The sequence below is a fragment of the Taudactylus pleione genome, unplaced genomic scaffold, assembly GCF_031769625.1.
Source record: "Taudactylus pleione unplaced genomic scaffold, aTauple2 ptg000218l, whole genome shotgun sequence".
Lineage (NCBI taxonomy): Eukaryota > Metazoa > Chordata > Amphibia > Anura > Myobatrachidae > Taudactylus > Taudactylus pleione.
Window position 1 is genome coordinate 6,282,897 of NW_028284620.1, and position 25,982 is coordinate 6,308,878.

General features: G+C 43.9%; 1 protein-coding gene across 3 annotated transcripts in view; it reads left to right on the forward strand.

Moving 5' to 3' along the window:
* MICU3 (mitochondrial calcium uptake 3) overlaps positions 1–25,982 on the forward strand; it is a 177,725-nt gene that overhangs the window by 74,918 nt on the left and 76,825 nt on the right. For all 3 annotated transcript variants that reach the window (XM_088478741.1, XM_088478742.1, XM_088478743.1), the window contains exons 5-6: positions 15,583–15,630; positions 20,618–20,700. In XM_088478741.1, the coding sequence (XP_088334867.1) occupies positions 15,583–15,630; positions 20,618–20,700 (131 nt within the window). The remainder of the gene's footprint in view (positions 1–15,582; positions 15,631–20,617; positions 20,701–25,982) is intronic.

Consider the following 25,982-nt stretch of genomic DNA (forward strand, 5'->3'; position numbering starts at 1 on the left):
CTACCATTTCCGCATTTAGCTGCATAGCAGGTACCCTTGCGTTTCCCAATATAAGGCCCTCTATGCTTTCAGTTCTGAAGGCTTAGCCATCCAGACGTTTCAGCATCGGGCGATCTCTTGGAAGACAATGGTATCCAGGTGGCAGATAATAAAATCTGTCCTAAGTGGAACCGGCAGGTTGTCACCCACCAGCTCGGACACAGTTGGTTACTGGGAACATATTAGTCCACTTTCAGCAAGCAGTGTTGCTTTTATGGAGGTTAGTGGTAGCAGAAAAAGGAACTGTTGAGTGCCGTAAGACCTACTATCTGTCCTACCACAGATGTAGATATGGGTTACAGTGGCAATCAGTTTGACTTTTTCCACTCATTTCAGTTTAGCCCTTGATGTGTGAAATAACTTTCACCAGTTTCCATTAAAGACAGTTGTATCTGAAAGAACAATGACTTTGGCATATTTGAAAAGAACGAAGAGTGAGGTAAGAGTGTGGGTGGTCACTTGCTATAGACCGTTTTGTGTTAAGGCTTGATATATGAATTCAGGCAGAGAAGAACTCTTCAATATTTGTGCCACCAGCCATAAGCTGACATGAAAAGCAACAAATTCCTGTTCCACTGACTTATAACCTTATAGATTTTATTTACATGCACATTCTGCTTCTTCTCGGGAGCAGTGACACGGACAACACAGCTTCACATAGAGGAGCGCAATATAATTGTACACAAAACTGTCACACTCAGATATGCTTTTTATAGGAATTGCATATTGTGCATATTAATGTATTAGACATATTTTCACAGGTTTCTACATTAAAGTAGTGTCCTACGAGCTACAGAATGTTGTGGCTTTTACCCCTGTCCTGAGGTATTCCCCACAATGCACATTGTGTATGAATTGATGTCTGGCTGATTTAAATGATCATGTGCTGGTACTTTTGAATTTGTGATGAATAAGATGTACTGTGTGCTCCACAATCCCAAGCAGAGCTTTTCCTACAGAGTGCTGTGTAGTTATTTAGGCAATATCACTTGTAGCCGTTACGTACCTTACAATTATCTGATCACTTATTACTAGTTGATGCACATTATCAAACTCTAATACCGCTTTATAGAGGTATTACTGCTAGCTGACACTCCCTTATCTTCCAGCAAATTGTTTTAGTTTCCTTGACATTAGACTTTGGTGTCTGCAGATCCCAGCAGTTTTAGGATGTACAAAGCAGGGTGTAATATGGGGTAGGGAACTCTATTTCAATGTGTCCTTGTAATCTAGGGGGATATTTATCACACCTTCTATAGAGGATAAGTGGAGGTGTGGCAGACTCCACCTATCATGTAATAGAGTGTATTAGGTAAATAATAACTAGAAGCTGATTGGTTGCTACGAGTAATGCCACCACTTGTCCTCTTTAGAATGTTTGATAATTCTCCCTCTTATTCTTCCTAACAATTTTTGTATAATAGATTTATGCATTATTGCTAGATATACACTAGATTCTAATGTAGTTACCTAATTGTATAGCCTACAATGTAAGAGGTTGAGTGCATGCTAGTTCTGAATTATGTTGTCAGACTCATGCAGGAAAATATTCCATAAGAGTCCTTGAATAGATTTGTCACTGTATGCACCAGCCAAGCCCATTTCTCAAGTATCAGTCTTCATCTGTAGTCCTCAGAGGCCTGTGTGCTTGCTGCTATATTCACTCCAGAAGGTGAAATCTCTCTGTCCTGTATGCTATTGGAAATGGTCATTATTGGTATTTGGTACCAGCTATCATTAACCAATATTATTTTAGTGCTGAGAGCACATCTATGAGAGAGGTGGACTTGGAAAAGCCTGGGACCCAGAGAAGCTTGGTGTACTCAAACTCTGTAGTTACTGGACAGATCTTTATTGAGAACATAGAAACATAGAAACATAGATTTTGACGACAGCTTATATTTCATTTATCCTTTTGGCAACTTCCACCCTATTTGCTCCTTAGGTCTCTCTTAAGGATATTCTTATGCTTATCTGAAGCGTGTTTAAGTTGTTCCACTGTCTTAGCTTCAACCACCTCTGATGGGAGGTTATTCCACTTATCCACTACCCTTTCTGTGAAGTAATTTTTACTCAAATTTCCTCTGAGCCTACCACCCTCCAGTCTCAGTGCATGTCCTCGTGTTCTTGTACATCTCTTCCTTTGAAGCTTCCCTCCTATACCTTGTTAAAACCTCTGATCTATTTGCAAGTTTCTATCATGTCCCCCCTTTCCCTTCTCTGCTACAAACTATACATATTAAGATCTTTTAGTCTTTCCGGTTAAGTTTTGTGCTGTAGGCCATGCACCATTTTAGTTGCCCTTCTTTGTACCGTCTCTAATGTATTTATATCCTTCTGGAGATATGGCCTCCAGAACTGTACACAGTATTCTAGATGAGGCCGTACCAATGACCTCTACAGTGGCATTATTACTTCTTTTTTCCTGCTACTGATTCCTCTCCCTATGCAACCAAGCATGTGACTTGCCTTCCTCAATGCTTCGGTGCATTGCTTGCCTGCCTTCAAGACATCTGAAATGGTGACTCCTAAATCCCTTTCCTCCTCTGTATTTTCCAATATAGTGACCTTGGTACTATATTTAGCCTTTGGGTTATTGAGACCCAAGTGCATGATTTAGCATTTTTTTTTTACATTAAACTGTAGTTGTCATGTTCTTGCCCATTCATCTAGTCTACCCAGATCCTCAGTCAGCCTGGTGTGTCTACTCTGTTGCCTACTTTTGTATCATCTGCAAAAAGGCATACTTTCCCTTCAATACCATTTGCAATATCACCAACATAAATATTAAAAAGCACTGACCCAAGTACAGATACCTGGGGTACTCCACTGGTAACCTTTCCTTCCAGTGAATACAATGCATTTACTACAACTCTCTGTTTCCTATTCTGCAACCAAGATCTTGTCAAAAGCCTTACTAAAGTCTAGATAAGCTACATCTACACCCCCTTGATCTATTGCTTTTGTCACCCACTACTGATGTAAGGCTCACTGGTCTGTAGTTACTTACTTCTTCTTTGCTACCACTTTTGTATAGTGGTATTACATTTACTCTTTTCCAGTCCTCCGGAATCACTCCTGATACTAGCGACTGGTTGAATAATTCTGTTAGTGGTGTTACCAGGACCCCTTTAAGCTCTTTTAGTATCCTTGGATGTATCCCATCCGGCCCCATTGATTTATCCACTTTCAGTTTTGAGAGTTCTGTTTGGACCTTCTCCTCTGTAAATGTACTTTCATGTACCTCATTTTTACGGATGCCTCTGCAACTTAACTGTGGCCCCTTCCCCTCTCCTTCTGTAGTGAATACTGGACAAAAATAATTATTTAGGTGATCTGCTATTTCTTTGTCTCCCTCGATCATGTACTCACTGTCTGCCTTATTCCTCCATAGTTATAGAACTGTATAGCAGTTTTAAACCAGCTATAATGTAAACAGCTCTAAATTTCAGCAAGAAATTGCCACATCTGACAAACAGCCGAGCTATTCAGGACAGGAGACTAAGTATGTAGCTCTCACACTGCAGATCTGAGGTCTTTGGAAGGAACAGGAACAAGGCCTGAAGTGCCCACTGGTGGTATTCTAAGGTCATTCAAAAAGTGTACACTGTATTTATCAGGAGGTATGGTAATTAACCTTTTATATTGGCAGTAACACAAGACAAACTGTACACTAAAATACTTATTACATTCTATGATATAGGCAGAGGCAGGAGCGGATCTAGACTCTTGCTTTAGGGGGGCAGTGTGTATATATTAGGGATGAGTGGTTTGGATTCTGTGGAATCTGAACCGCTCCGAACATTGGGGATCCGAGTCCACCCGAGCCACGGCTCGGGTGTTCCCGTCTGACTCGGATCCCACAGCGAGGCCGAACGTCATCCTCCTGATGTCGAATTCTCGTGAGAATCCGACTCTACATAAGGGACAGAGACCGAGACTCTGCGTATACAAGCACTGTGACTCCTAGAGCAGTAGCCCTCTGTGTATACAAGCACCGTGACTCCTAGGGCAGTAGTCCTCTGTGTGTATAAGCACTGTGAATAATTAGGCAGTAGCCCTCAGTGTGTGTAAGCACCGTGAATAATTGGGCCTTAGTCCACTGTGTATAAGCACTGTGACTCCTTTGGCAATAGCTCTCTGTGTGTATAAGCACCGTGACTCCTTGGGAAATAGCCCTCTGTGTGTATAAGCACCGTGACTCCTTGGGCAATAGCCCTCTGTGTGTATAAGCACCGTGACTCCTTGGGCCATAGCCATCTGTGTAAACAAGCATCGTGACTCCTTGGGCCTTAGGACCTGATTCAGACCCCTTTTTTAGGAAGCGTTCGCTCGTAGCTGCCGATGGTTCGAATTGTGCGTATGCATCGCAATGTGCGTGCACGAACCAGTGCGAGAGATTGGGAAGCGGTCGCTCGCCGAGTATAGACAGCCCAGCAGAGTGAGTGACAGGACAAGCCGTTTGTGGGTGGTAACAGGGACAGGCCACTAGAAATGGGGGAGTGGAGGTGCGAACGCTGGCGTGCCTGAGTGTTTCAATGCCGTTTCAGAGGCGTGCATAATTAACAGGCAGTACACGTCACCTGGTTGAATTTTACACTGAAGTGCTCGCAGTGCTTGCGGTAGGGTATAGTCATCCTCATGCACTGTGAATGCATCCGATGGTACCCAATGTACTGATGGTTACATACACTTCCTGAAGATGATGTGCGCAAGTGGTTGTCTGAAGACAGGCTGGTGGGCATCTGCATACACAAAGCGATCGCACGCCAAGCCATAGTGGGTATGCATATGCCTTGCCGTGCGATTGCCTGCCTTGCCGTCAAGTAGCCAAATTTGCATACACTGGGAGCGAGCGAACGCATCTAGCAAGCAGGTCTGAATTGAGCCCTTAGCCCTCTGTGTGTCCATAACACGCAAGTACTGTGACTCAGTAGTGAGTGGCAGTGAGTGGCAATGTTTCATAGATGTGCTTTAAACTGCGGTGTCTGTCGCTTAGTAACCAGCCAGCTCACTGCAGCCTTTGGCCAATAATGGTGAAAACAATATTGTAAGCTGTGAGGTGGTCTAAATTGACTGTAAATGACTGGAAATTACTGTTATTGGGGTAAATAATTCTCAAGGAACAAAAAAAGCCCAAATTATGTGATTTTAGTTTTTTTGTTTCAATTTAAAAAAATAAATAAAAATCCAAATCCAAAATCAGCCACGGCAGGTTTGGCAAATTCCAAATCCAAAGCCGGATGACGAATCAGAACCAAATCCAAGTCCAGCAAAAATGCCTAATATGGAAAGCGGATTTGAGTTCTGTCTTTAACCTTTCGAGTGCCATCCTTGATGAAACTCAGTTAAATGTATTGGCTAAAGGCCTTTCATTTGTTCCAACATACAGACATAGTGAGTTCAAAAGTGCTATTGATCTTTACAAATTTGGTAGAACACTAAGGTTGAAAGAATTTTTTTGTAATAAGAGCGCAACCATTGATACCAAAAGGTTTAAGAGATCATCCACTTTCGATCCACCTACCAATAATGCCAGTCTTAAAACCTTTTGTAGGCTAGTTTCAAACGATATCAGGTCGAATGTGGCACCGAAGATGTATAATAATCGAACTACAATTGAAGAAAAAGCATTACAGTCTTTGATAAAAAATCCACATTTGGTTATCAGATCTGCTGATAAGGGAGGCGCTGTGGTTGTACAGGATTGGACAGACTACGACGCAGAGATTATGTCACAACTTGCTGATAAAAACACCTATATCGATGTACCTCAGAGACCTGTTCAAGAAGTTAAGGCTCTGGTTGATGCAGTGGTCAGCGATGCTTTGATTCAGGGATGGATTGATCAGGATGAATTTTCATTTCTGACGGTTGAACATCCAAGATGTCCTATCTTGTACACATTACCCAAAATACATAAAACTACAATAAAACCTCCTGGCAGACCAATCATCTCTGCACAAGGATCTGTTTTGCAACCGTTGGCTATATTTATCGACCATGAACTACAACCACTAGTAAAAAAGCAAGAAACCTACTTAAGGGATACCGGTCATTTATTACAATTATTGAGTGGAATGGGCAATCTGAACAATGTCCTACTTGCAACATTGGACGTGAGGTCGCTATACACGGTCATACCACATGCAGAAGGTCTCGAATCTTTAAGAACTGCTTTGACAACTCGGTCCTCAAAGCGTATTCCTACCGAATGTTTGATTAAATTAGCAACATTAGTTCTTACTAAAAATCATTTTCAATACAAGGATACATTTTATTACCAAATATCCGGCACGGCCATGGGGTCTAACCTGGCACCTTCCTACGCCAACGTAGGAAGCCTACTGACCGGAATTTGGCATTACTACCTTCAAGCCACCATCCAGTTGCCTCGAAAGAAAATCTTCCGGTATCACAATACCTTAGAGTCAGGCGTATCAATACCTCGTCTGAAATGAGAGAGCTTCAGTTGGAAGAAATGACGATGAGATTCCTTGAGAGGGGTTACCATCAAGCCACCTTACATAGATGCCTACACAAAGCTAAACAGATCTTTACTACCCCATTTGAGAAACCATCGTCATCTTGTAAAGATGACACATCTTGTAAAAATTTATACCACTACATACGATGGTCAAGCCAAATATACAGAGAAATCGATCAAGAAGTTTTGGCCGATTCTACAAAGCGACCGGACATTACCGTTTCAACATTTGGCACTGCCTATGATGGCTTATCGAAGAGGACCCAATTTATGGCAAAAGTTAATGAGGCCCACTTTGTACCCCAATAAAAAGAGCGAGGTTTCTGAACTCTTCCTGTCTCGACCAGGCAGCTATTCATGCGGAAATTGTATCACTCGTTCTTCCATGATAATTGGACCCAATTTCCCGCATCCACACACAGGTAAAAAAATAGCTATTAAGTATAGGCTACATTGTGCATTGGACCATCTAATATACATACTCATTTGCCCTTGTGGTCTGTATTATATAGGCCTTACAGCACGACGCTTTAGGGATAGGATGGCTAATCATCGTGCCTCAATTAGGGTGGCACTGCAGACCGGTAAAAGCGACAAACCTGTCGCCAGGCATTTTTATGAAAAGAAACATTAGGCAGCATCACTAAGATGCAAACTCATTGATTGGATTCCCCTGCAGCAAGGATGTGATAGACTCCTTTGTTTGAAACGTAGGGAATGCTATTGGATCCATAGTCTGGATACTGTAATGCCGAAGGGCTTAAATGAACACAATCCCCTAAATGTCTTTCTATAAGGTCAGCCTTTGGGGTTAAAATTAATTACCATTACATTATAATGGTAGATTTAGTTTTTCACTTGCGTTTTTTTTTTTTTTATGTATATATCAACATATTAAATGCATTGCAATAATAATGCTAGTGGATGATTTGTTGATGTTTATTCACTCATTTTGTTTAAGTCAATTTGCATTTACACCTTTGTCAGTCATATCAGGTTCCCCTTCTGTCACTATTTATCAGCATGGCTATAATTAAAGCAGCGCTGATATTGTTTTCACAAGCTTCGACCGTTGCTTAGTTACCATGGTCGGTTACCAGGGAAACGGAAGCGTGGTCTTCACGTGCTTCCTGTTCAGCGGCATATAGCCGCGGGTAGATTTGATCCCACACAAGCGCTCGGTGACAGCGTGTGCGCACACGCCAGACGCTGCTGCCCCTGCTGAGTCCCTATCAGCTACCACACACCAGGTAAGCCAAACCGATGTCCATCTGACACAGTGTCAATTGATGGCTTATTAGCCATACATTACATCTTGGTATTTGCCATATTTTAGGTCCTGATGTCTCTCTTTGACCCAGCTCCCAGTGCTGCCATATAATTCTTATATGCACACAGGTACTAACTTAATCATTATGGGGTTGTGCTTACACGCATTATGGTATGCATTTGTGGTTATGCACTCATGGATAATTCCATTTCATTTTGTAGACATTTTCTAGACATTTATGTCATTGTCACATTGAAGTAAATACACGCGTGTGGTGCATACTTATTGGCTCACTTACTTGGTGTGTGTTGGCTAACTGAGGGTGCATTATATATTAACCCTGCATATGTCACTCAGGTGTTGTATATTAACCCATGAAGTGTCACTTAGGTGTAGTAACACAACAGGAGTGGGTTATAGTGATTGATTTAATCACTGTTGATGGACGGGAGCCTGATAGACAGATCATTGTTTATTTCTTTCATGTTCCACAGATGTTGTTTCATCATTTCTCTATGAAATACCATGTATGACTTGTTGAACTGAGGTCTTGAGAAAGGTACAGCTTTGTACCGAAACGTCGACCATGAATATTGATTTCTTCTGTACAACTTGGATGTTCTAAAGATGAATAAATTGTGCATAAAATTTTAATAAAGAGAGTGCATCCTTCCTTTGGAAATTCTACTCTATGTGTGGACTCACATGTCCGTGGAGGCACCCTGACATTGTCATTTTTTGCAGTGAGTGCGGGACTATCCTGGTGTGTGTGTGTATATATATATATATATATATATATATGCCTAATATATAATATATATATATAAATGTCTAATATATATATATATATATATATACTGTGTGTGTGTATATATATTAGGGATGTGCGCCGGACCATTTTTGTCGGATTTGGATTTGGTTCTAATTCGTTGTCCGGCTTTGGATTTGGATTTGGATTTGCCAAACTGCGGTGACTGGCTTTGGATTTGGATTTGGATTTGGATTTTTTTTACAAAAATTGACAAAAAAAGCTAAAATCACATAAATTGGTCTTTTTTTTCTTCCTACAGTATTATTAACCTCAATAACATTAATTTCCAGTCAATTTAGACCATATCACAGCTTATAATATTGTTTTCAACATTATTGGCCAAAGGTTGCAGTGAGCTGACTGGTTACTAAGCGACAAAGCAGCGGCACAATGACACAGACACCACAGTATAAAGCACATCTATGACACATTGCCACACAGCAGTGGCAGAAATGAAAAGTAGTGCACCCACCCAGTGGGTACGGCCAGCAGAGTCACAGTACTTGTTTACATAGTGGGCTACGGCCCAAAGAGTCACAGTGCACAATCTTATTCACATTACACCGCACATAGGGCCTGATTCACATTACACCATAAAGTAGTGTCTCTTATTTATGTTACGACACACAGTAGTGCCCATTTTACACAATGCCCACAGTAGCGGTGTCCCTTACACAATGCCCCCAGTAGTGGTGCCCCCTATGCAGTCCCCTTAGTAGTAGGGTCCCCTATGCAGTGCCCACAGTAGTATGCCCCCCATTAGCATGCCATCCAGTAGTATGCCCCCCATTAGCAGGCCCCCCCAGTAGTATGCCCCCCATTAGCATGCCACCCAGTAGTATGCCCCCCATTAGCAGGCCCCCCAGTAGTATGCCCCCCATTAGCAGCCCCCCCAGTAGTATGCCCCCCATTAGCAGCCCCCCCAGTAGTATGGCCCCCCCAGTAGTATGGCCCCCCCAGTAGTAGGCTGCCCCAGTAGCAGGCCCCCCTCAGTAGTAGGCTGCCCCAGTAGTAGCCCCCCTGTAGTATGGCCCCCCCTGTTGTATGGCCCCCCCAGTAGTAGTAAGCCCCCCCAGTAGTATGCCCCCACAGTAGTATGGCCCCCCCAGTAGCAGGCCCCTCAGTAGTATGGCCCCCCCAGTAGCGGACCCCCCCCCAGTAGTATAGCCCCCCCCCAGTAGCAGGCCCCTCAGTAGTATGGACGCCCAGTAGCAGACCCCCCCAGTTGTATAGCCCCCCCAGTAGCAGACCCCCCCAGTAGTATAGCCCCCCCAGTAGCAGACCCCCCCAGTAGCGCCCCCGGCCCTTGCACAACTTTCACAAGTTAAAAAAAAAAAAAAACTTACCTGATTCCTGATTCCCCGCTCCCGCGCCGTCCACTCTGCTGAGCCTGTCACACACTGCGGAGGGAGCCGGAAGACGGAGCTCATGTGTGAGCTCCAGCCGGCTCCCTCCGTGCAGCAGCCAATGAGAGTCTGTGTGACTCTCATTGGCTGCTGTAACAAACACACAGCTGCCGCTGGCGGCTGTGTGTTTGTATCTGTGTAGGGCAGAGCGCTATCACAGCGCTCTGCCCTACACAATAGGAGACCTGATGTCGGATTCTCTAGTGAGAATCCGACATCAGGCGGCCGCCGTTCGGCCCCGAACGGGGATCCGAGTCAGGGTTCGGGTGGACTCGGATCCCCAATGTTCGGAGCGGTTCGGATTCCAAAGAATCCGAACCGCTCATCTCTAATATATATATATATATATATATATATATATATATATATATAGATATCTATCCATGATGACAGCATGCTCCCGAACTCCACCACATACCCCCCAGCAACCTACTTGTTGTAACCAGGTCCTTGGAGAGCCGACGTGGGCTGATGAGAAGGGGTCGTGGCCTAATCGCGGGAGGCATGGCCATGCCACCTTAGTCTAAACCCCCCCCACACACACACACACACACACTTTTTTGCAGCATGGTGCGAGCAGCCTGTCCCCGATTCCCCGTGCTCCAAACGGTGTGCATGGAGGTAACCTAAGCAGATCACTCAGGCTGCCAGTACTGTGTACAGTGGCTGTGTGTTACGAGGTATAAGCAGATAAGTAGAAATAGCAGCAAGAGACAAGGATTACAAATGCAGGAGGCCACAGTGCTGTGGTGAAAGAATCCTAATGTCCCAAATCAACAAATCTACAATGCTTTTGCATTGATTAAGAAAAGGTGGTATATCTACCCGAGATGTCACCTTTATAAAGCAGTGCTGTCATTGTCTATAAATCCAATTGTAGTATAAAGCCTGACCTACATTGCTGCTTATGGGAATGTACCTGATCATGAGTTTTATGCATTTTGATCATAATCAAAAAATTTAAACAATGATTGTGTATTTGTGCCCATTTGCCTATGCTAGATGTGTGCAGCTTGTCACTTGTAGCATATGTACATGGGTATACTGCACAATACATCATATACACATTACATTCATGCTTTTAACCCTTTGATTTGTACATGTAGTATGCTTTTACTGTTAGGTTTCAATGGATCTTACAAAACCTCTCAGTAGGTACCACAACTCCCCATCTTGTGCCCAGCTGGTGCAACTCACCATCTTGTGCCCAGCAGATGCAACTCCCCATCTTGTGCCCAGCAGTTACAACTCCCCATCTTGTGATCTTGTGCCCAGCAGGTACAACTCCCCATCTTGTGCCCAGCAGGTATAACTCCCCATCTTGTGCCCAGCAGGTACAACTCCCCATCTTGTGCCCATCTTGTACAACTCCCCATCTTGTGCCCAGCAGGTGCAACTCCCCATCTTGTGCCCAGCAGGTACAACTCCCCATCTTGTGTCCAGCAGGTGCAACTCCCCATCTTGTGCCCAGCAGGTACAACTCCCCATCTTGTGCCCAGCAGGTGCAACTCACCATCTTGTGCCCAGCAGATGCAACTCCCCATCTTGTGCCCAGCAGGTGCAACTCCCCATCTTGTGCCCAGCAGGTGCAACTCCCCATCTTGTGCCCAGCAGGTGCAACTCCCCATCTTGTGCCCAGCAGGTGCAATTCCCCAGCTTGTGCCCAGCAGGTACAACTCCCCATCTTGTGCCCAGCAGTTACAACTCCCCATCTTGTGATCTTGTGCCCAGCAGGTACAACTCCCCATCTTGTGCCCAGCAGGTACAACTCCCCATCTTGTGCCCAGCAGGTACAACTCCCCATCTTGTGCCCAGCAGGTACAACTCCCCATCTTGTGCCCATCTTGTACAACTCCCCATCTTGTGTCCAGCAGGTGCAACTCCCCATCTTGTGCCCAGCAGGTACAACTCCCCATCTTGTGTCCAGCAGGTGCAACTCCCCATCTTGTGCCCAGCAGGTACAACTCCCCATCTTGTGCCCAGCAGGTACAACTCCCCATCGTGTGCCCAGCAGGTACAACTCCCCATCTTGTGCCCAACAGGTACAACTCCCCATCGTGTGCACAGCAGGTACAACTCCCCATCTTGTGCCCAGCAGGTACAACTCCCCATCGTGTGCACAGCAGGTACAACTCCCCATCTTGTGCCCAGCAGGTACAACTCCCCATTGTGTGCACAGCAGTTACAACTCCCCATCTTGTGCCCAGCAGGTACAACTCCCCATCGTGTGCACAGCAGTTACAACTCCACATCTTGTGATCTTGTGCCCAGCAGGTACAATTACCCATCTTGTGCCCAGCAGGTACAACTCCCCATCTTGTGCTCAGCAGGTACAACTCCCCATCTTGTGCCCAGCAGGTACAACTCCCCATCGTGTGCACAGCAGTTACAACTCCACATCTTGTGATCTTGTGCCCAGCAGGTACAATTACCCATCTTGTGCCCAGCAGGTACAACTCCCCATCTTGTGCCCAGCAAGTACAACTCCCCATCGTGTGCACAGCAGTTACAACTCCCCATCTTGTGATCTTGTGCCCAGCAGGTGCAGGTACAACTACCCATCTTGTGCCCAGTAGGTACAACTCCCCATCGTGTGCCCAGCAGGTACAACTCCCCATCTTGTGCCCAGCAGGTACAACTCCCCATGTTGTGCCCAGCAGGTACAACTCTCCATCTTGTGCCCAGCAGGTAGAACTCCCCATCTTGTGCCCAGCAGGTACAACTCCCCATCTTGTGCCCAGCAGGGTAGAACTCCCCATCTTGTGCCCAGCAGGTACAACTCCCCATCTTGTGCCCAGCAGGGTAGAACTCCCCATCTTGTGCACAGCAGGTACAACTACCCATCTTGTGCCCAGCAGGTACAACTCCCCATTGTGTGCCCAGCAGGTACAACTCTCCATTTTGTGCCCAGCAGGTACAACTCCCCATCTTGTGCACAGCAGGTACAACTCCCCATCTTGTGCACAGCAGGTAGAACTCCCCATCTTGTGCCCAGCAGGTAGAACTCCCCATCTTGTGCACAGCAGGTAGAACTCCCCATCTTGTGCCCAGCAAGTACTACATTCCATCTTGAAAAATAAAAAATAATAGTTAAAACACACACACAAAAAATAATAATATATGAAAGCTTTAGGGGTGGATTCGTAATAAGCTGTCGTTTGCTGATGCTGACAACGATCATCATCATCAGCAGTGTGTATTTGCATCAGCCATCAGCCCCCTGTAAGTGATTTGACTCGGACAGGTGTATAAGTGTCTCTATACCGGTCTGCAGCCATTCAGAATTTTGCGAACTTGCCCTTATCTAGTTAGCCTGCCCCTTCCCTCTCCCATCCTGCATCTCCAGGCCAAGTTCCTGATCACACACAGCTGCAGAGGTGCATACTATGCAGCGCTCTTCTGGGCATGCGCAGAATGATTTGCATACTTAACACTACACAAACTGGCGTAAGTCCAAGTCAGCATTAGTTTCTTGGTGATTAAAAGAATCGTAGCTATTTTTCCTCTGCGCAAAAAGCCCAGTACTGTACTTGATAGCAGTATGCTTCTTCAGCCCTGCAGATCTAATACGTTTATTATGTTATTTCGATTATTTGGGTTCCCTCATTTATGACCTCCGTCCCTTCCCTGCAGAGGACCTGCCTATTGAGCCATAACCATTCCAGGATCTTTCTCCCATAACACTCAGAGCAATCAAGCAGAACTATCTCTCTCTCAAGGCCACAATCTGCAAACAAAAGCAGAGAATGCTTTCAGAACCTCTTAGATAGTTGCCTTCACTTCTTCTGACATGTGGCCTGACAGTTGCTCAGCTTGTCTTTGTTTCAAAACAAAGAGAGTGGCATCAAACAAAGAGATCCAAATATAAAATGAATGGGTTTAACATATTCTAAAGTTAGACTTACACCACTTTATCAAAACGTTCCTGTATCTGATATCCCAGAGATACTCTGCTTCACAGGGTATGTCCATTTGGTTTCTAAGTACTTATCTGGTCAATTATGTGGCTAATGTCCTGTTACTGCAAGGTGATACACAAATGTAAGAGTACATATAGTAGGTGGTATGTTTGTGTTTGTTAGAAAACAATCCTTCCATTTAAGGTGTAAAGCCTTGGTAGGATCAGTGTGCTTAGTGTGGCATTATTGACTGACAACATGATCCTTTCTGAAAACCTGAAACATTGTGCAAATGATACTAAAGAACAAAGCATTCTAGGTGTATGCCCCACGGGCTGGTTTTAGGGCAGGGCAAAGAGGGCAGGTGCCTGGGGCTCCCAACATTAGCGGGTTTATGTAAACTGGGCTTTATAATGCTGCTTATTCAACGGCAACATTTGTTTTTATCTATAGGCCGAATCCATCTAATGACGTCTTTTGGAATTTGCAAATGGGTGTATTGCCCAGATCCCCTCAGTTTGTAGATCAAACCCTGTAGAGGATGCTAGGTAGAATGGCATCCAGTTACTGCTAATTACATTATAGTGCACTATTTATTCATTTTTTATACATTAATAACATGTTTAGTATGAACTTATTTTTTTATCCATGTAGTGAGTAAAAGTCTAGCATGATTTTATCCATGTACATTTGAATCATCGGGGGTGCAGTGAAGCCATGAGACATTGCTATGAGATAACAACAATACAAACAATCATCCATCGTCTGTGTTGTGATGTTGCAAAGTTTTGCATCATTCGTTATTATTATCGTTTATTTATATGGCGCCACAAGTGTACCACAGCGCCTTACAAAGTACATAAACAATAAGAAGCCAGTGACTGACAGTAGAATACAATTCATCAATGCATCAATTCAGGAACACCATCACGTACAGTCGGCTTCATTTTTAGCTCGTTAAATACTGTAGCTCTGCTACATATTTCGGACCTGATGGTGAGATGAATGCAAATTGTCCGTAGATTCTACTGCATTGTGTGCTGGGATATAAATGTGTATATTCACCCGTATGCAGACTTGTATGCATCTTTGCTGTGCACCTATAGAAATACTTGGTGTGATAGTCATCATCACCATCAGTGCACGCTTGGACCAGCCTATATATTGTGCTATAGTATACCTGGAAATAGGCGTATTTATGCTTCTGTCCAACTCTGCATGGCCCACAGTTGTGTGGAAACATCCTCACTGAAAGCAAAAGACTCACACACAGACGCTGCAGCGTCCAACTCAGAATCAGGCCCTAAGTGTGTGTGATCCCCTGATGATTTAGAGCCACCCATCCCTTAAGCCACCACTACTGTGACTTACAGAGCTCAGTGTAGTGGAAGGTACAAGGCCTCATTAAGCTATTACAGTTCACTGTCCTGTGTTGATCCTCGTGTATGTTGAAGAGATGATGGGGTTGCACTCAAATGCCCCATTACCCGCCAGTTACGCTCCTACAGCCACAAGTGACGATGCGACTGAGATGCACATGATCTGAATTGCCCCTTGTTGCTAATAGATCCTTATACTCGGGTACGCAGAGCTAAAAATCTCATGGTCCGCTTTCATACTGTAACAATTATACAGAACAAACTTACTGATCGGCATCTTCTTCTGCCTAGGCATGATTTCCTACACTGAGTACCTCTTCCTGCTCTGCATATTAACAAGTAAGTATACACGTTTTACTTACTTTATGCTTCTTATAAGGTGTGTGACAGTTGGAAATGGCACAAGGAATGTGACAGTTGGAAATGGCACAAGGAAATATGCATAGTTATACCAGTACAGGTATAACTGCTTTCACTGTATATTGGGGACTGTTGAGACAGTTGTGCTATACATTATATTTAGAGTCTGTTAGGCATCTCAAATTACACTTTTGTGTACTCCCTGCCTATTATTGTAAAATACAACTAACATTATGTATAAACACCTTACATTTGTACATAGCTTAGCCAGTGTACATAGAAATAATATTTGTATGGGTTGGGTATATGATGACGGCAGTCGGGATTCCGGCTGTCAGAATCCTGACACCGGCATCCCGACAGGGCTAGCATACCGACACTTGTTATTCAGTATGCTAACCCTCCCCCTCTCCCTACCCTAACCCTCCCTCTTTGGTGCCTAACCCTAAACTCCCCCCCCCTAGTGCCTGAACCTAACCCCTAGCCCCCCACTCCCCTACTTACCTTCAGCATCCCGGTAGTCGGGATGCCGTCGTCGGTATTGTGAGAGCGGTCGGGATTCTGGGATACTGATTGTATCCCATTTGTATATGTACTGTCCCCTAGGCGTAAGTTGTGTGTGTACAGTTGTACTCACCTGATAAAACTTGACAGTATTCAGTAAAGCTGGGCATGCACATGCATGACAAGTACAGTATATTGTATGTGTTCCCAACAAGTGTTGAAATTGTATAATTGTGCCACGTTAGTGGTAACATTACCATTCATTGATAATGCAGATAGTATTTATAGAAGCTTATAAACATATCAGATATCAATAGTGCATGTTCTAATAAACACTTAATGATTTATTTTTTTATGAATTAGGGCACCTGCGTATTATAAGGAGTAACATATTCCTTACTAACATGTACAGTGTTGTAGAATATTTGGTGCCCTATATAAAACCAACAATAAAAATGAATATATGCCCTGAATCTAGGCAACCACATGAGGACCCTTGTCAGTGCCTTGTAATATTAGGGTCTCAATGTCATATATTGATGGTAATTAAATTTTTAATGAACTCTTCTAAATGTCTTGCTCCTATACTGTATGTGTTAACTTCACTCTTCTGTCTTTACTGTTTTTAATATTTTATCCCATGTCCCCTTTCACTCGCATTATTCTTCCTTAACATTTTTATTTTTGCTTTATGTCATCAGTTACAAATTCCCCACTTTGAAATGATGAAGCCAGGTGTAGAGTTCTAACTGAAAGACCCAAATATTCCTTATTCCGGCTGTTTATTTGTGATGTACATAATCTTCTATGGCTGATTGATAAGCTCTCAGTACAAACAGTGCCTCATACAGCAATAACAGATTTAATAGTGGACTCAAGTGTTGGATAATCCACCTAATTAATGGCCTCTTATGTCTACAAACCATCCTCAAAGACAGTTCGTGCTTGTCATACAAATTATTATTATCCCAAACCTGAGTTACGTGTTCCCCGGAGAGGAGAGGAGCCATGTATCGTGACACTGTGAGACCATCCAGGTGCACCATTGCAGAACCAAAAGGATGGAGATAAAATGTATGTTATCAGCAGAATAACAGTAACATTTTACACTTATGTGCAGGCACACAACACTCGTAATAAGTATTTTAATAATGACCTTCCATTTAATAGTCCCAGGCAAGCAATATACAGTATATTATTTATATTATATAATTTGGAATTCAAAAAAATTAAACTACTAATATAAAATAATGTGAGAAAAAGCATAATTAGTTATTTTATATACAGATTATATAGATTATCCATACTGCATGCTATTCATATATGTAGCTGAGCAAAATATTTGAAAAGTGTTCCACAAAATTTTGTTCCGAATTTGGCCTTAAGTGTCCCCTGTCTTAACCGAAACACACCACACAGCAGAATGAATTGACTTTCATCATCCTGGCTTTATTGAAAGACTGTTATACCACTTTTCCACCGCCACCAAAACCCTGGTTATTGCCGTGCCAACCCGGGTCATGGCTCAGTGGAAAAGGCACCTAGGAAAAAATCCCTGGGTATCCTGGATCATTCGACCTGGGTCCCGTTCACAGCATAGAGAGATCCGCATTTCCTGACGCGTGGAGATGATGTAATCTCCAAACGCTGGTAGAGTTAAGCCCCGGTAATATCCCAGGTCCAGTCTGCGGTGGAAACGGGGTTCAAGCCGCTGTGACACGGCTTGAAACTAGGGATGTGCAGGCTCGGATAGGTTCGAGTTTGCACGCCGAGTTCGGATTTTTCCCTCCAAAAAAACGGAACTCAGAAAGAGGCAAAACGTCATCTTACATGGACAAACATCATTCCTGGACGTTTTGGGCCAAATGTAATAGGGTGTCTGTTTTAGTAACAGTACAAACTCGCACTTTTAAAAAGTGCGAGTTTGTACTGAAACTCGCAAATTCAATAGCCTGCGAACTTTTCAGCTCGAGGCTACTGCATTTGCGAGTTTAGGCGAGTTTAGGACTATGTAAACTGACACCTTTTAATTCGAGTAGCATTAAAAGGTGCGAGTTTTAGAGAAGTCATCACAGATCAGTGAGATCCGTGATGGCTTCTGTATGTGTTTAAAAAAAAAAAACGTGCACCCCCTCCCCAAAAGCATAACCAGCCCCGGGCTTTATAAAGCCTGTTCTGGTTCTAAAAATACAGGGGCCAAAATGCGTAGGGGGCCCCTGTATATTAAGAACCAGCACAGGGCTTTTTTGAGCTGGTTCTGGAAAATCAGGCGACAAAACGAGTAGGGGACCCCTGTAATCTTGTGGCAACATCACTGATGCAATGTCGTTGACTGCACAGACGGTGTAATGGTTAGCATTACTGCCTCACAGCACTGAGGTTGTGGGTTCAATTCCCGTCACGGCCCTAACTGTGTGGAGTTTGTATATTCTCCCTGTGCTTGCGTGGGTTTCCTCCAGGTACTCCAGTTTCCTCCCACACTCCAAAAATATACTGGTAGGTTAATTGGACCCCAACAAAAATAAACCCTAGTGTGTGTATGTGATAGGGAATATAGATTGTAAGCTCCACTGGGGCAGGGACTGAGGTGGATGGCCAACTATTCTCTGTAAAGTGCTCCGGAATATGTGTGCGCCTTATAAATAACTGATAATAAATAAAATAAATAAATTGATGTAACCACAAGATTAACCTCAATTAATCTTGAGGTTGCGATGTAGCTGCTCCCTGCATAGACTTCTATGGGGAATTCTCACCATAGAAGTCCATGGGAGACACAGGCTGACCACATTCAGCCAATCAAGGAGCTGCTCCGACGGAGATGCTCCCTGATTGGCTGGCAGCCCCTTCACTGACGGGGCACACGTGTGCCCCGGTCATTTACGTGGAGCAAAGTTATGTGTACACACATACCTTTGCTCATTCCGCATGGATCGGGTTTTTTGCGTGTTTGTTATTTTAACCCCTGGATTGCCTACTTGGACAAGTGGACGCGATCGACGCATAGGAGAGGTGAGTATGGATTTTTATTTCAGGTACATCGCTATGGATTACTTCGGATACTAGGTGAGTATGTGTGAGTGTGAGTGTGTTTAATTCAAATTTTACATTCACTGTGTATGTTTGTTTATTTACGTATTTCTTTAGTTGTGGAACTACAAGTGCCAGCGGGCCCGTAATGCCCCGCATGCTGGTATTTGTGGTTCTCCAAATACCAGCACGCAGGGGAGGCTTGCTGGTACTTGTGGTTCTACAACTAAAGACAATATGGAAACTTTATTTTTACACTAACACTATAAACCCGGCACCCATGGCTATAGGGTGCCGGGGATAGCCCCGGGCTAGCAGTCTAGGCCTGGGGTGCCCTGGAGAGGGGGGCCCCTTTATTGGGGGGGTCCCCAACTCCCCAGGGACCCCCGGCCTGGACTGACTAGCGGTCAGGGATAATGCTTTGGCCAGGGAAACCGTTGAAAGGTTTTCCCTGGCTGTGGCATTGTCCCCTCGCTAGATAGAGTTCGATGCTGGTTCTGGAATTTTCAGGGGACCCCTGCTCGTTTTGTCCCCTGATTTCCCAGAACCAGGACCAGCTCAACAAAGCCCTGTGCTGGTTCTTAATATACAGGGGTCCCCTACGCATTTTGTATTGTATTTTTAGAACCAGAACAGGCTTTATAAAGCCCGGGGCTGGTTATGCTTTTGGGGAGGGGGGTGCACGTAATTTTTTTAAAATTTAAAAACATTTTACATAAGTACACACAGAAACATATACATATCTCATGGATATGTGCATGTTTCTGTGTTAATCTGACCTGCTCAGGATATACTCGCTAGCCTGAAGCAGGTCTAATATTTGGGGACTTTTGGTAATCTTTTTTTTGTGAGTCTGAAACAGACACTCTATTACATTGGGCGAGTTGATTGTTTTCAATGTGAAAACATCTGGATGCGAGTTTGAGAATGGGGAGTTTTAGTAACTCTGAAAAATGCGAATTTTAGTGAACAGACACCCTATTACATTGGAGAGTTGTGAAAAATTGCGAATTTAGCACCAAACTTGCAATCTACCAAAATAGACTACCTATTACATTTGGCCCTTTGCCTTTCTGAGTTCCATTTTTTTGGAGGGAAAAATCCGAACTCGGCGTGCAAACTCGAACCTATCCGAGCCTGCACATCCCTACTTGAAACCTGTGTTCAGTGTCCCGAGCTGTTAGGGCAATTGTATGCTTACAAGAAAATGAACCATAGTGTGTACATGTGGTAAGGAAAAGAGATTGTAAGCTCCATTGGGGGAAGTAAATGGTCAAATATTCTCTGTAAAGTGCTGTGGAATATGTGTGCGCTATGTAAATAACTGGTAATAAATATCCCAATCTTGGACAGTTCCTTTAGACAGAACTATTTTTAAATATGCATTTTACTTTTGTTCATATGAATCCTGTTTATTTGGAATACTTTGCAGAACCTCATGCAGGCTTCAAGATTGCTTTCAATATGTTTGACACAGATGGGAATCAAATGGTGGACAGAGAGGAGTTTTTGGTGGTAAGTTTCATGTTGGCTAAATGAGATCATCATGGTTAAACTACAAATACCAGCATTCCTTGAGGCTGATAGAAAGTTGAGTTTTCTACATCCACAACCTCATGTATTAGGAACTTACACCTGTGCCCCATTGCCAACACTGTTTGAACATTTCAACAGCTCTTACAGTATCAAAGTTCTTCCCATCTATAGATGTAACCACATCACAGACTTTTTTTGTCAAGTTCTAATATCAAAAGAAAAGAAAATAGGTTTTAAGTCCATAACTAGAGCAGATTAAAATATCCAGATGAGAAAACAGCTAATTACAGGTACGGTAAGTTTGTGAACAGTAAAGGACATGTAACTCAGTAAAGAAATGCATTTTTCATTCTATTTTGCTATTTGTTCCTAAGGGGTTGGACAGATTAATGTTTACTTGCAATGCTTGGAAACTGGCCATTCTTTATTTTCTAATGGATAATTTCTTGTATAGCTTTATTTCAAAAAGGATTGTCTGTAGTCAAAGTACAGGGCTATTCCCAAGATCAAAAGCAATTATGTGTTATCATTCTGTACAAGATCAGAGAATTATCTTCTTTTAAAAAGTAAATTTAGGGTTACGTGAACATATATAATGTTGGGATGTCTACTTAAAGTGGAATTGTCTATGAAAATATATTCTCAAGGCTCAAACATATTAAACATCTGCAGGCACAGACTGTATTTTGATAGAGTATGACAGCCTACATGTTTCACCATATTAGACGAACTATGTGTGACCATTGTTAAATCTGGCCTGATTAATATGTACAAAGTTTATCCAAAAGCAATACAAAAATGAACCTAATGGACTTTTAATACTTGAGATTATAGAGATGACAAGGAACACTGTAGACCGTTCCACCTACACCATAGAAAGGAGTATCTACTGTTAGAGCAGTGACTAGCATATGATGTATTCCATTGTTCTTCTACTAGACTGAGGGGGGACAGGTGAAGAGGAAGGGCAGGAACAAAACACTGAGCCCATGTATTTGGGCATCTTTACATAGCGTGGACTGGTACATGGGTGAAAAAATGGACAGTGCATATTTTTTATTTCTCTTTTTTTTTTCTAATGCCAGAATAAGAAATCAATGAGAACCATAACATGGAAGACCGTAGTTTATCATATTACTTGAGTTGAGGTGGGATCTGTGTTTAGCACCCTGCTCATTATAGGATTGTTATGAAGAGAGGAAGAAACCCGTGTAGGTCTGCCATTCCTTAATTTGATTTTGCTGTTGAAAATGGTATTAAATTCGGAATGTTTAAAAAATATATACCATTTCTGGGTAATATTCATTCAACTATAATGACTGGTCCAGGCATTGCATTATCACTGGTCGGCATGTACCCAGCTCATCCTGGAGTATAGAAAAGTAAAGGGCAATTCTCCTGGCATAAATACTTGTATGTTGACCCACAAGTTCTTTATTTGTTTTGCTGGCATTTTAGGTTACAACCTGAAGCCAGGCAGTCTTTATCCTGAGTCATGTAGACACATGGCCCCAATTTTGATTGTTTGCTGATGCATGACCTTACATACATGAAGCAGGGAGATCTGAGGCTGCATATTAGATATTGACTGCAAACCATGAAATATTAAAGCTTTTGTCGCCCACCAGCACCCCGGAACCTGTGTTGTGTATCTGATAACTGAAAATAAGGGTTCAGTCACCAGGGTAAAAATCATTGAGGGTAACGGGCACTCTTTTCCGGTTACCTTCCAAAAAGTACCCTAACTTGATCTGTAAATAATACCCCTCAGAAAATCTTTAAATATACAACCTTTATGGTTAGGGATATGTATTTCCAGTACTATCTGTTCAGCGTTAGATAATTTGACTCCAGAGTATTCCACCTCCTGTGCCTGCTATATTATTTATACTTATAGGTAACTGAATTTGACTGCAGAGTATTCCACCTCCTGTGCCTGCTATATTATTTATACTTATAGGTAACTGAATTTGACTGCAGAGTATTCCACCTCCTGTGCCTGCTATATTAATTATACTTATAGGTAACTGAATTTGACTGCAGAGTATTCCACCTCCTGTGCCTGCTATATTAATTATACTTATAGGTAACTAGCTTATTCTTTACTGAATCCTTATGCTATTGTTTCTAATGGCTTATGATTTGTTATAGTTAACATTGTTATAAGGATTCTCTCAGCCTATTGACTGAAGTGAAGGCTTGATTTATTTCTAGCCCCTGATGTTTGGTATGTGTTCCTTGTTGATTTAAGCCATTTTTATTGCTAGCTTCCTTTTGGATGGCCAATGGGTGGTGTTCATTAATTAGTGTCCACACTTGCCTTCATCTCTGTATAAGTGTCAGTATCTAGGCTGGATAGCTGGATGGTGCAGTTTTTCAAAGTGCAATCTTTTTTAAGTGCAAAACTTTAGCGTTAGACCTAGAAGAGAAACAGAAGGAGGAAACTCTAAGTTCCATCAAACAACAAACCTCAACGGTCTAAAGTTTCAGGACTGTTACAACAGGATTCCATGTGCAATCAAGGCACACAACACTTCTATTGCTATTAATAATGCTGGCCTTCTGATTCTCACATGCATCTCAATGTTTATCGTACTTGTTCCCATGTCAGTTTACATCTTTCCACTTTGAAACACTGGGTCTGATTCAGAGCCGCTCGTAAGCGGCCGCTCGTTCGCTCTGAGCGATGTTTGCACAACTGCGCATGCATATGGGTCAAAACAGTCATTGCGGTCGGAAATCGTGCGCTCGTAAAACAGCGAGGGGCTGCTAATTTGATTGACAGCATGTACTGTTTGTGGGTGGTAACAGGGGAAGGTGCTTGAAAACGGGGGAGTGGAGATCTGAACGCAGGCGTGCCTAACGGTCAAAATGGCGTTTAATGGGAGTGTATAATTAGTAAAGGAGCGTCATCGACCACGTCACTTGGTTGTCTTTTAGCCTAAACTACTCATAGTGATAGCGGTAAGAAAATCCTACCGCAACCACTGCAAGCAGTTTAGATGCCTTTCGATGTTCCCGATTAATCTAATAAATACCGGAGATGATGTGTGATGCGAACGGCAAAGGGGCTTCTTTGCAAAATAGCGAGCGCATTTTTCAAACGCTCGCTCAGAGATAGAGGCGTCAACACACTTGCAAAGAGCGAGCGCACAATTTAAATATCCGGCCCCTTTTTTAGAACGACCGTCCGCAAATAGCGTCCGGCTCTGAATCAGGCCCACTGTCTTTTATCTTAGCCATCTTGCCTAGCCTCACATCCTATATCTGCTTACATTCTATATTATTATTAAAATTCTGCACACATTAGAACCCCACTTTTATTCATCTCAATAACAAACTTGTTAATTTGCATACATATTTACCATCACTGTTCTGTCACTTGCATTTCTACAAATCTCGCACTCATATTTCATTTACATTTCCAAATTTCATTCCTCTTGTTTACTTATAAACGCCATGACAAGGTTTTCTACAAATCCCTCCTTCAATCAGTCTCACTCTCTACCTTACCCTCTGTTCTGCCATCCTTTCCCCCTTATCTCTTCCACCTCCTCCTCCCCTTCTCCCCCCTCCTCTGTCTGCCTACTCTTCCCTCCTTTCCCATTACTCCACTTTCTTCCTGTTCTACCCCCCTCTGTACTACTACCCCACCACCAAACCCTCCTCCTACACTCCTCTCCCTGTCACTTCACCCCACTGCCATCCACATGTCCCTCCCTGCCCACCTCCTACAGGTTCCCTTTCTAGCTCAGGTGCACGCACCATCACTAAACTATATTCATATCGGTCCCCCAAATTAATCTTACCTCCACGCAGGAGTGTATCTAGGGGATCCAAGCTCCCCTGGCAATATAATGGACTGGCGCCTGCCTCCCCCCCTATGCAGTGCCCCCAGTAGTAATCCCCCCTATGCTGCACTGCCCCCAGTAGTAGTCCCTCCAAAACAGTGCCCCAAGTAATAGTCCCCTCCTATACACTGCCCCCAGTAGCGGCCCCCCATATACATTGCCCCCAGTAGCGGGCACCCCCCCATATAGTGCCCTCAGTAGCGGCCACCCCCTATACAGTGCCCCCCCCCCTGCTGTGCCAGGCTTACACACACACACACACACACACAGAAGAAAAAAAAATACAACTTACCTGATCCCCGCTCCTGACGTGACTGCCGCTGTCCACTCCGAGCCCCAGCTCTTCTCTTGCACTATGGGAGATATGTCATGACGTCTCTCCCATCAACCGCTGCTGGGGGAGCCAGAAGACGGAGCTCATGAGTGAGCTCCAGCCAGCTCCCTCCGTGGACGACGCAGCAGCCAATGAGAGTCTGTCTGACTCTCATTGGCTGGCTGTTATAACAAACACAGCCGCCGCTGGCTGGTGTGTTGTAAACTGTGTAGGGCAGACCGCTCTCACTGCGGTCTGCCCTACACTTGTGGGTCCGGGGGACTAGCGGAGGTAGTCCACCCCTTGGATGCTGGTGACACTGCCGGACGGCACCCCCCCTTTGGTCGGCACCCCTGGCGAGTGCCATCCTGGCCAATGGATAGATACACCCCTACCTCCACGTTACAGCAACCCGGATAATCTTATTCACATCTCCCCCACTAACGCTATCTCTCTATCCTGCGCCCTCTGGAATGCCAGGTCAGTCTGTAATAAACTGGTCCCGACCCATGACCTTTTCATCTCCAACTCCCTGAATCTCTTAGCCATTACTGAAACCTGGATCTCACCCTCTGACACCATTTCTCCTGCTGTGCTATCCTTTGGGGGCCTCACCTTCTCCCACACCCCCCGGCCTGGGGGTCACCACCATGGTGGTGGTGTTGGGGTCCCTCTATCCACCAGTTATTCCTACCAGCTAATACCCTCTGAACCATGCCTTACATTCCCCACATTTGAGGTTCTTGCTATACGCCTCTTCCAACCAGTAAGCATCAGAGTAGCTGTCATTTACCGTCCCCCTGGCTCTCCCTCCAAATTCCTAGACAACTTTGCTTCCTGGCTTCCTCACTTTATCTCCTCAGATCTTCCCTCCATTATCCTAGGTGATTTTAGTATTCCTATTGACATTCCCACAGAATCCTCTGCAGCTAAACTCCTTACCCTCACTTCTTCATTTGGTCTCGCCCAATGGACCTCATCACCCTCCCAATTGAGTGGGCACACAGTTGACCTGGTCTTTACTCACCGTTGAGATATTTCTGATTACTCCAATTCCCCATTCCCCCTCTCTGACCATAACCTTCTCTCTTTTAACC